Source organism: Psammomys obesus, unplaced genomic scaffold (assembly GCF_907164565.1).
Source record: "Psammomys obesus unplaced genomic scaffold, mPsaObe1.curated_primary_1811, whole genome shotgun sequence".
Taxonomy (NCBI): Eukaryota; Metazoa; Chordata; class Mammalia; order Rodentia; family Muridae; genus Psammomys; species Psammomys obesus.
Window position 1 is genome coordinate 11755010 of NW_026596143.1, and position 12159 is coordinate 11767168.

At 43.7% G+C, this 12159-nt stretch overlaps 1 protein-coding gene across 1 annotated transcript in view; it reads left to right on the forward strand.

Moving 5' to 3' along the window:
- Ido2 (indoleamine 2,3-dioxygenase 2) overlaps positions 1-11804 on the forward strand; it is a 119085-nt gene extending 107281 nt beyond the window's left edge. Inside the window, exon 10 of the mRNA XM_055593446.1 lies at positions 11607-11804. Coding sequence (XP_055449421.1) covers positions 11607-11677 — 71 coding nt within the window. The 3' untranslated portion in view covers positions 11678-11804. The remainder of the gene's footprint in view (positions 1-11606) is intronic.
- The last annotated feature ends 355 nt before the right edge of the window (positions 11805-12159 follow it).

The following is a 12159-nucleotide window of genomic DNA, read 5'->3' on the forward strand; positions in this document are numbered from 1 at the left end:
CACACACACACACACACACACACACACACACACACACACACACACACTATGAAAACAAAAATCAGAAACCATCACATACAAGACTTGTGCTTCTTCTCATTTTCATTAACATGAGACTTTGAAACCTATCACTTCAAGCTACCAACATAAAATTGAACATCACCTTTGGGCTTTGCTGGTGTCAACCCTATGAGCAATGCTATTTGAAAACATGGTTCTTAACCTGATTGTCTTAGTTAGGGTGTCTATTGCTTCAGTGAAACACCATGACCAAAAGCAAGTGGGGGAGGAAATGGCTTATTGGTCTTACCCTTCCACATCACTGTTCATCACTGAAGGGAGTCAGGACAGGAACTCAAGCAGGGCAAGAACCTGGAGGCAGCAGCTGATGCAGACGCCATAGAGGAGTGCTGCTTACCTGCTTGCTCTTCATGGCTTGCTCAGCCTGCTTTCTTATTGAACCCAGGACCACCTACCCAGGGATGGCACTATCCACAATGGAATGGGCCTTCCTCCATTGATCACACACTAAGAAAAATGCCCTACAGTGTTGCCTGTGGTTGCCTACAGTTTGGGGAGGCTTTTTCTCAATTAAGGCTCCCTCCTCTCGGATGACTTTAGCTGGGTCAAGCTGACATAAAACTATCCAGGACACTCAAATTTCAGTGCTTTTTTTCTCCTAAAAACTAAACACATAAATATAACACCCGTAAGGTGTCACTACTATTGTTAGACCCAAGTGTGGGGGGGAACCCTAATTTCCAGAGGGGGATGAAGAGAACTCAGGAAACTGATTATCGATGCAATAGCAAGAGGTTTATTTAAGCCATCGTAAGATGGGGCTGCCCCCCACAAAACCAGTGAGGAACAGCAAGGAGAGACAGAAGGCTGAGGTTTTTAAAGGAAGGAGCATGGGAATCTCAGAGGTTGCAAGCTTGGCGACACTGAATTGGGTAAAGTAGTTGACTTTTAAAATGATTGGTTCATTTTAGGACCCAAGTCCATCTGGTCCTGCCCCGATGTGGGTGGGGGAGCTGTGAAGTCTGGACCAGATCTGGACACTCCTCCACAGTGGGGAGGAGACCTTTCTAATTCCTTTGCGACGGGGTGGGGTCTTGTTTCAATTCACCTACTGCTTTCTGGAAAAGTACTGGGAGATCTTAATTTAACATGGGGTATAGAAATTATAAAGAAACCTGTAAAGCTAGCCTGTTCCTTTCACTATCTCCCCAGCTGTGATTCTATTCCACACCTCCTTCCTTCTGGTCTTCCCCATTTCTGATGGTGATGGACACTCAACATCTTTATTTTATCTTCCTGTCACTACTCTGTGTTCAAAATAATCTTCCATAATTGGACTTTCACCCTGACCATGCCTTTTTATCAAATCCCCAAATCCCACTAATAGGTACTAATTCTCAAAATCCACGTCCTTGACATCAGGGAGATGCTCTGTCCATCAGCTTCTCATGGTACTTGTTTCTGTAAAATCCCACTCACGCGCTCTCCTCACCTCAGCCTGGTAAACCACAGAGGCAGCTTTCTTTTCTCTGCTCTTCCTTCCTAATCTAGTCTCATTATTGAATTAGCCAGGCTTACTTGGTGGCTGCCGCTCCATTCCTACTACATGCTGTGTCGTTAAGATATGTGTGTCAGCCATCACAGACAGCACTGTCAAGTTGACACTCCACATCCAAGTCTCCAGGCAACCACAGCCTTCTCCAGTGTGCCTTCTCTGGCTCCCCTCCTCAGTCTTGCAGATTAAAGACATGGCTCTCACGTGTTTTGACTCTTCGCTTCTTCTAGGTTCAGGTTTTCCACTACAGTCTTCCAGTTTCTTTGAAATCACCTGCTACGCATATCTCTCTGCTCACTCCTTCCCGACACTGGTCTTCACTTAGCTTCATTTAGCTTAAGGTTGTCCGCGCTGCACTCAGTTCAGCTGGTAAGCTTAATTTCCCTGAAATACTGTGTGCGTGGGATCATCAGCTTCTCAAGCCCAGATACTGATTTACTGTTGGCAAATGAAAAATGCTGTGTTTATTCCAGAGCCCAATCCTGTCCTAACTCATGACCCTACCGTGGAATCAAGCCAGACTATACACTCTGTAATATTTTTTCTGCTCATCAATTCCTTAACTGTGGTCTAAGTATCATCTGGGGTTGAGTTGGCCAGAGCCCAGGGTATTTTTAATCAGAGATTTAGGTTTTGTTTTGTTTTGTTTTGTTAAACTCAATTGCCAAGGAGAAGGGTTTTTCTTTTGGACCAAAGGGAAGAATTCTAAGCAGAGAGTGAAGTGCTTTCATCTTCCTTCTTGCCTTGGAGCTGCTGGGTAGCAGTCAGGTAGGAATTCCACATGAATCACGCAGCCCCTACCTCACATCTGAATTCATATTGGCTTGAAAATGAAACGAACGGTGGTAAATGTGGGTTTTTGGAGGACAAGGCCAGTTCAAAGGGGGATTTAATACGGATTTCTTTACTCATTTGCATTCTCAGTGGGAATGAGAGGCATAAACACTTCCAACTTTCATCCCTGAAGCTGTTCTGTTGCTAGGTCAATCTCAAGGGGGCTTTATGCACATAGGAACTTTCTGTTCAGAAGCCAGATAATGCAAACTCCATCCTGCTCAGGTTTTACATAAGCTCCCAACATTGCTGGGATAAGTGGGACAAATTGAGATTCTTTTTTTTTTTCCTCCTCTTTGCTTTTTATCCCCTGATAAAAATGTGGCATATGTTTTGATGTTGGATATTGTAAGTTTTTCCCCCAGCTAGCAATAGGTTTTTTTTAAAAATAATTTTGTATTAATTGGACTTTGAAATATTCTGCATACTTGAAAACTCTTTGCAGAGTGCTCATCCAGGCCTGTCTGCCCACCATGCTATATCCTAACCCCTCCACACCCCCCAAACAATGATTTCACATGAGAGAGTTTACTCATGAGGTGGCCAACATGATGAGCAAGTGCTCACACTCATGTCTGCCTCACTGAGGGCAGAGGGTGGAGGTGTTTATGGAATAAAGAAACAGATTGATCTGATGTGTGAGGACAGTGTAGTGATTGGAGGCTAGAAACCCATTTTCTCTTTAAATTAAGCCTCACAATTCTTGACAGGACTTCATAATCAGAAAACAGTGGCAACAGGTTATCTGTGCATAGAGTTTGGGCCCTTTGATGTCCAAAAGAAGACCACCAGACTCTAGTGAGTCCCAAGTGAAGGGGCTGGGTTCATCTGGTTTGAGCTAGATGAATCCATGTCCAATTTCCTTACTTAAAACCATATAAGACAGAAATAAAAGCCAGTAGAAATAATTGTCACTAGCGTGACCATACATTGGAGGTCCTGCCCTGCAGTTGGCCAGGTGGGTTCTGTTGCTTTATTGTGTATTGAGTGGCTTCTAAACTTCGAGGGAAGCCAGGAAGCTGACATTTGATTCAGCTTTTCTGTGCCTTTTCAAACACAGTGTGTTCCCAGGTCTTTAAGCTTGACTATGGAGGGAAACCAGTAGATGCCTCTTACAACAGAAAAAAAAAATGTTACTCATTTCATTTGGGGACTTGGTTACAACTGGTTATTTAAGACCCCTAGTTTAGAAAGTAATTTGAGATGGTGAATAAGGACACTCTGCAAAGTGAGATACTACAATTTGTGTCAAGTTGTGAAATGTAATGAACATACAAAAAAGCATATAGGATCTATACGAACAGCTATTGGAACAAACAGATTCTGATCTCAGGAAGCCAGAGCAGGAGGATCATGAATTTCAAACTAGTACATGAAGGTCCTGTTTCAAAAACAAGAGAAGGGAGCAAACATCAGAGCACACATATATGAACTAGCTGGACTAACATGGTGAACACACCAGCTTCTTGGGAAATTCTGGCATCCTTCCCCTAATTGCTGTGCTTGCTAATGACTTGCAACCTTGACAGTGGCCCACAGCCACCCTGGATGCCTGGTGAGGAGCAATCTATGGGGGACCTATTCTCAACTTGTCTTCCTTCCCTTCCTTCATTTCATCATCTGTCCTCACCCTGCTGATGAACGAATCCCAATGCACTATGAGAGAGAAGGGACCCTTTCCTGTGGCCACACATTAGTATCATGGGCACAGCTGAGAGGAGAGGCAGGAAGGGAAGGCATCCCTGGCTGGAGAGGCTCCAGTGGAGAAGAGCTGAGAACCTCTTCAGGCACCTAGTGTCTTTAGAAGAGCTTCAGGACAACCCCCTCCTCATCCCGTGATGTTCATCTCTAGATTTGATTCCTATCTCTATCCCCCTGCCCCCTCCCCTGCTACGGGCTGCCAGAGAGGCTGCTCTCTGTGGCTGAAACACTGCATCACATCCTTTAAACACGCCTCCGGCCAAATAGAGCACAGCTTCACGACTCAAGTCAGTTTGTGTTCCTATGCAGAGATCGTGGCTAGGAGACACGTGTGCCTCCTGTCCCCTTGAGACTCAGTTAGCAGATGCTTCTCTTTGCTTTTCCTGCTCTATCTCTTGAGGGTTAGCGGCACACTTGAGTCTATCTATTATTGATTGACTGCACACTGAAGTTGCCTAAAAAAAGCTCTAGTCTGTAACAAAAGACTGTTGTACTTGAAGGGTCCTTGCCATACATGCTGACCACAGCAAACAATAGACAGAGGTCACCTTGGTCAACATGGAGCTTTGATGGTTTATGTCTCCATTAGACTTTCTGGAACCTTGACTCTCAACAAGAAGGAGAATGAGACAAGATGGCCTCATCTCCATATTCCAGGGCAGGCTGGTTTTAGAAATACTCAGAAACAGAACACCTTTCAGGGTCCCCCTTTCAGGAACCCACACACTGCCCCCTAAAAACACCCACATAAAAATTAAATTATTGTTTAGGGTGAAGGGGTAAGATGATGGGGGAAAGGTCACAGCCTGCCATCTTCCCACTCTTCTCTGGGCTCTGCCTGATCTGGGGGTGGGGAGCAAACTGTCAGGATGGGTACACTGTCTAGAAGTCTCCTCTCTCCTCTTTTCCTGCGCACAGTCTGTATCCTCGTTCTCTAGATGTTTGATCATGGAGCCTTGTCAAGAAAGGAACTGAGCACACTTCTCGGCTTGCTTTTCCATATACATTCGTAAGTTATATGGGGAGGAGGGAGGAAAAGGAAGGAGGAGGAAGAGGAGGAGAAGGAGGACATGGACAATAGGGCTGGAGAAATGGCTGAGTTGCACCAGCACAGGGGATCTGAGTTTGGATTTCCACATCTCACATAAAAGTCTGGGGTGTCCGTGTTTGCACTCAGAATGCCAACACTGTAGAGGGCAGACAGAGACGATTCTTGGAGCTTGGCAGTTAGTCACTTAGTTTCAGGTTCAGTAACTAATCCTGTCTCAAGGAACTGCTCCCCAATCCCATTTTTTATTTTTGAAATTGTTGATCCATGGCTTTCTTGAACTTCAAATGTTTACAGAATACCAGGAAAATAAAGTGTATGTGTGTGAGTGAGCCTTCTCCAAGACAGTTTTCAGTGGGACAGCTATTTTTATTAGGGGGAGGAAAGGCTATGTAAAGCCATGGGAAAACCTTGGGTAGGGGGCTTTGGGAGTGATGTACATCATTGCTTGGTGCTGAGCTGCTGGGAATGCTTCATTTGCATGGAGAGGAATTCCAAGTGCCAGCTGGACATAGCCCAGAATAGGGAAGCGTGAGCCTCACTCCAGCAGGTCTCAAGATGCTCCTGGCTGGTTCTCCCATCCCAGGGCTCACTTGCCCCACCATTTCTTAGGAAACAGAAATTCTCCAGGATGCTATTGCTGATTCAAAACGACAGACTTAAAGAGGACTCACGCTCATTGTCATATCCCATCCAGCTGTGACGGTAAGCAGCTGAACGCTGGTGAAATAGGGGTGTGGGGTGTGGGCTGCTGTCACAAACTTCTTGGTTGGCTCAATAAATACTGCTAAATATTTCATCACTCATTTTTATTACTGCTGAGGGCAAACGCTTTTCCACAATGATTATCATTTAATTGCCTTTCTACTTTTATAAATTACCTATTTGCATTTATCTCTTGCAGTTAAATATTGGTCTTTTTACTTAAAAGCTCCTAACACATGACAAACATTTTCTTTCTCCCTCTCCTCTGATTCTAATATGTAAGACTTTGCTTTACAGAGGAAGACCAGAGTCACAGGTCACAGTTGGGCCTCATGAACTGTACGTGGCAAAATATGTAGTCGTGTTGGGGAAGAATTGTCCAGAAACCAGATCTTTAACAAGTAACTAGGACTCCAGCTGGAACTGACTTTCTTTTTCTTCATGCAGCTTTGTGGAAGGTTTGGTGCCTTTTGGTTTCCAGTTGTCTCTGTCTCTCTAGAGTTTTTGTCAGCAAGAAACAACAGAAGAAACTAATGTTTCTTGTGTTGCCTAGTGACCAAACATACTCCTTGATGGTTTGTGAGCTGACACATTGTGGTAACAAAGAATTTCCAACACCGCAATAGGCCAGATTCTCCTACAGTGTTAACATAATCCTCTAGATAAATCACGCAGCTCAGACACAAGCAAATCTGACAAACAAAATGTCTACTAAAAGTGGCATAAGATAGGTGACTGGGGACATCTAACAGCTATTTCTTCGTGGGTGAAGTTGGTTCTAGCTGTACAGTTTCATAACAGTCTATCACTTCATGTAAAGCTTGTGCATTGCTGGGAAGGATTTCATACTCGTTGTCTTTGAAGTTTTCCATAGCAGGGCTCTTCAAAAACTCACATACCTTTGTATTTCAAACCCACATAACTTTGCATTAAAAAAAGAGGGAACAGAATCATTAAGCACCTGGCCCTGGTGGAAGGTCTTCTGTTTTTTGAGGCCGTATTCTTGAAATGCACCAGGATACCCTGGATTTTACCATTCCTGTTTCATTCCTGACAGTGAGGTGAAATCTGTTATGGCGATGATGTCATAGGCGCAGAAACAACTGTCCTCATGGAGCCTTCCCTGAGACTTTCAAAACCTCCAACAGAAGTCAACCTTCCCTCTTCATATTGATTCATTCAGGTATTTAACTACAGCAGCAGAAAGCCAACAGAGTTTTACTACTTTATCTGTCCTGTTTATACAAGATCTATCTAAGATCTTATTCAAAGATCTTATTTTGTTTTGGGCTTCAACTGTTTTAAATGTAAAATTCTACTGAATTAACCCTTTGAAGGAAGGAGGGCAAAAGAGAGAATGTCTTGTCCTTTCTCAAGAGACCATTAAGTTAATTCTCTTCTCCAGTCCCTTCCATGATGAAGTGGGTCTATTTTCTCACACTAATCTCTTGCTGACTCAAGATCAAGTTGAGATCACTGAAGAAGTCTCAGGGGCCCTCACATCTTAGAAGTGTAGAAGAATACTTTGTAAATATCTTTATTTGCATCTTATTAGATTCAAAGCCATCAGCTAACCTACTGTTGTAAAGGCATAAAAATGCTAATGCAATCTTTATAAGTCTGTTATTGCCTCTCTGAAAGGAATATAAGATAAGTCAAACCTACATCAATACAGCAACAATCCCGGGCCTTTGTGCGCCCCTCCCCTTCTCTGCCACTAGGCAATGATAACAGCTGATGTGAAACATCTGCATCATCTTGTCATTCTAATCCCAGGCTGCCTTCTGTTCATGCTTTTCCTCCCAAAATCAAGAGTTCTTCCATTAATTTTCACAAGTTATTCTTTCATTTTCCTGTACCTAATTAGTACACGATTCAAGCATATGTTTCTGACATGATTTACAGAGTAACGCTATGTGTGGCCCTTTTGCTTTTCTGCTTATAGAAAATGTGAAAATGGAAATGTGTGAAGGGTCTGGCAGCCCTCACTTCCCTAAACAATGTAATTTCTCAGAAGTTCAGAAGTTTTATCACCAACTGACTATATGCATGGAGATGAAATCTCTTTTCTCATTTCTAAATAACACAGTATAGAAATGTATTGCAAAAACTTGCTTTGCTCTTCAAAATTACCAGGATACTCCATAGCATATTAGTTAAAAAAGTGGTTAAAATTATTGAATGCAGTTACATATTAAATTCTTTGACTGGTCGTGGTCCCTGACTTCTGAAAGAGATGCTGGTCCTTTAGAATTTTCCAAGTGATAGGAAATATTTGTGATAATCTTTGTTCTTCATGACAGATTCCTCCAAGCACACTTTTAAGATCAGTTAGATCTTCCAGCTCTGGAGGCACGAAGAGAGATGGGTACTGAGTTCAAGTGTGGCCAGTGGCGTGGCGAACAGTGACCACATACACTGCAGTAAAAATCTCTGGCCTTTGAAGTTTCATTGCAAATTAAAATACGGAGAGACACAGCTGAGAAGTCTTTCTCCGACTAAAAGAAAAAAAAAAATGGCTCAGTTGCCAAGTTTGAAATGGGAGGCTGTGTGTCAGTCTCTAGCAAGAAAGAGGTGATTTCCAGGTCCTTCCCCTAGCTTTAGGAAGACTCTGTCTTAGCATTTCTGATTCGGGGCACATCAGCGACAAACACTTAATGACATGGAACTCTCATCTTCAAGCTTGCTTTGATGTGCGAGCCTGGATCTGCAATGCATAAATAATATGAGAATAATATGGACACCATAGGATAGGACGGTGAGAACTCAAATGTCTCATCAGCCAAAACCCTCCGTAAGTTAACAATGGAATTGCCACTTCTTTTCTCAATGAGAAGTTGCTCTATCCAGGGATTTTGACTTGGTTATTACTCCAGTAACCATATCGAAGTTAAAGCCCAGGCAATAAGATGAAGATTATCAAAACCCACCCTCACTTTGCATGCTGGGATTGTAACAGACACTCCCCGAGTAATATCCAAAGGATCAACAGGTGGATATATAGAAAGATCCTTTAATATTAGAATGCGTCAGGATGATAGATGAGAGACAGAGTTCAGCGGAGAGATCACCCTGGGAAATAACCAAGATGTCAAATAAAATTGAAGCCTCCAAAAAGCAAGGGGAGCAAATCATTGAGCCTAAAAGAATGCTGGGCAGTAATATGCTAAGAAAAATTAAAACAAGCAAAAGGGCGGGGGGGAGGGGAAGGAAAAGCAGCTCTTATCAACTGAATTCAAAGTACTTAGTTTTGAAAAAAATAGTGGTCATAGGTACAGGGTGTACAGAACAGATGAATCTAGGAACATCAGATCTACTCAGTTGGTAAGAACAAGAGCTCTGTCTGCCACCACAGGGCTCTGCCACCGGCCCGCAGGTACAGCAGGGCCAAGAAACTCAATGAGAACAAAAGCAATATGTGGGCCTCAGTGCTGGAATACTCACTCACTCACTCACTCAGAACCTACAGAAAACTAAATAACAGATTGTTTTCACATGATGCAGCCAGTCCAGGCTGTCCACGTCAGCATGCACCTGCTACAATAAAGACAGCAACAGAGCAGAGAGCTTAGAGGAGGTTCCACACGGAAGACATCGGAGGGAGGCTGAGATGGCTGGGTGATTACCAGAACACTCTGCTCCTGCTGAGGTTCTGGGTTTGGCTCCCTGCTCCCATATCAAGCAGTTAGCAACCACCTGTGACTCCAGTTCAAGGGTACTGCATGTCCTCTTCTAGCCTCTAAAGGCGCCAGCACTGCCCGGTGGTACACACACATCCCCAGGCACAGGCACATAAAATTAAAATAAATACATGTCTTTTAAAAAAGGAGATGTTGGGGGATGAAAAGAAATGAGCTCTTTTCTTCTACCATTCTGTCATCTGTACACAGCCTCTCAACTGTCCATAAGCACCTTCATCAAGGTTGTCAAGGAGTTCCTCTCCTTAAGTGATTCTAAACATCTTTATGTTAAACCTTAACTGCGGCAGTCATTTGCTTCCTAAGCGTGTTGGTAACTGGTGAACGTGCCCCATTTCCCCGTGGCTCATTGCTTTCAGTGTGTCTCTGAGCACAGCTGAACAGTCTCTGTCTCCCAGTCAACCTCTAATCCCTACCACAGCTATTCCTCTAGCATATTAGTCATTCCGGATGTTTGCCAGTTACTCTTTCATGGTACGGAAAATGCCACGAGTTACAGTGATTTACAGCACTATGGACTCAGCACGGCCTTTGTCAGTTTATGGGAGGCAAAACCTGGTGTACCTGAGCATGCCTCTTGTCCAGACAGATTTTTAATTTGCTGAGTTCTGCCAACATGTGATCAGTTTCATTCCAAGATCTGGCGCACCCCGTTCCTTTCCAGAATCGAAAGGAATTGACCCTTTTCCACCTTCTCTCACAGCGGTTCTCAGCATGTGGCTCCCAACCCCTTTGGAGGTGAAAGGACCCTTTCACAGCAGGGGGCCTCAAACCATCAGAAAACACAGATATTTACGTTAAGATTCGTAACACCACAAAGTCACAGTTATAAAGTAGCAATGAAAATAATTTTATGATGGGGGTCACCACAGTATGAAGAACTACATTAAAGGTCCTGAGTGTTAGGAAGGCTGAGAACCGCTGGCTCAGAGCCTACACAGACTTCCACCCCTCGAGTCCCTGTCAATCGCTTCTGTGACTTGTTTGACCGTCACTCATGAAATCACACTCTCTGGATCCTTCCTGCTCTTTGCTTAGTAGTTCACTGAGGAATTATGTTAGTTTTAGGCCACTGCTCTTGGCATCTTTAAGGCAGAAACCATGTCTTGAATACTTTTGCTTCCTTTATGCAAAATAATGAGAAAACCAATGAAGACAGGCAACTCAAGAAGTATTTTCTTAATATGACAAAGTAGATTTCCTCTGGCTTGTCAACACTGGGAGTCACCATCTGTCCTACACCCTGGGGGCATGCAAACACTCACAGGGCTCCCAGCCTTCTGTCCTGTTTAGCAAAGTATGCACTGGGTCTTCATTGGTAGGATTCCTGTCTCCTCACTCTCTGCTCTTCTTCAGCCTCATTTGCCACACAGGAAATCAGACAGACTTTTCTACAGCAGTGGGAAGTTTGCCATCAACCCAAATGAAGAGAAAACAAAGTTTTAACCCAGGCCAATCTGTCAGAATCCATGCATGATGCGGGGCAGGGCAAAGTAATATGTGGAAGACCTGTCTTGGATAGCGTAGTGCTCGTTATAAAGGAGATTTCAGACAAAGTTAGCCAGAATCAGTGGTGGAACTCAGCAATCTGAAAACTCCTACCTCTCTCTCTAAAAAAAAAAAAAAAAAAGAAGAAGAAGAAGAAGAAGAAGAAGAAGAAGAAGAAGAAGAAGAAGAAGAAGAAGCATGTGCTACGGTTCCCGGCAGGACTTGCTTTATGTCCAGGGTGCAAAACAAAACTATTAATTAGAATTCACATTTGTAAATTAAGACCCAATGCCATCGGCTACAAAAACAACAATGAAAAATGATCATGCAAAACCCCAAACCAGGATAAAGTCCCATGGCCTGTGAGCGTTAGCTACGTGAATTTCCTAGGAAAAGTTGAAATTCTTGGGCATGTGCCACACAGGGACCATTCATGTTTCTAGCCAAGCCTAACGCCCATGTCAATGCCAGCTTAGGGACTACGTTTGGCGGCTATTTGTGGTAACCCCCAATGCAAGGTCCTGAACAAGACAGGGTTGTGTTTTTCTCTCCACAGAGGCAGGCGGGCCAGTGACGGTGTCAGAGCTCCACTATTACATCAGGAAATCAAGAGTTCTCAGAGTGTGAGCAGAATGGTTGGACAGCCACCGTGGTGAGGAAGCGGTAATGAAAACAACATGGCCATATTAATCTCTCTCTCTCCCTCTCCCTTCTTCTCTCACTCCCTCTTTTTTATTTTCTTCCTTCCTTCCTTCCTTCCTTCCTTCCTTCCTTCCTTCCTTCCTTCCTTCCTTCCTTTCTTCCTTTTTTTCTTTCTTTTCTTTTTTTTGGACATAGGGATTTTCTGTGTAGCCCTGGGTGTCTTGGAACTCCCACTGTAGACCAGGCTGGCCTCAAACTCATAGAGATCCACCGGCCTCTTTCCTCCCCAGGCAGGTGCCACACTGCCCTGGCTCTGTGGAGATTTTTCTGTAGGAACTCTCTATGATTTCCATTTATTTCTCACCCAGAACTCATTTACATGGTGGTGTGTTATTGCTGGTGAGGCTTGAAGAGTATGATGCCACTCAAGCCTTGTTATAAAAGGAGAGAACAGGGAGTTTGGGGAA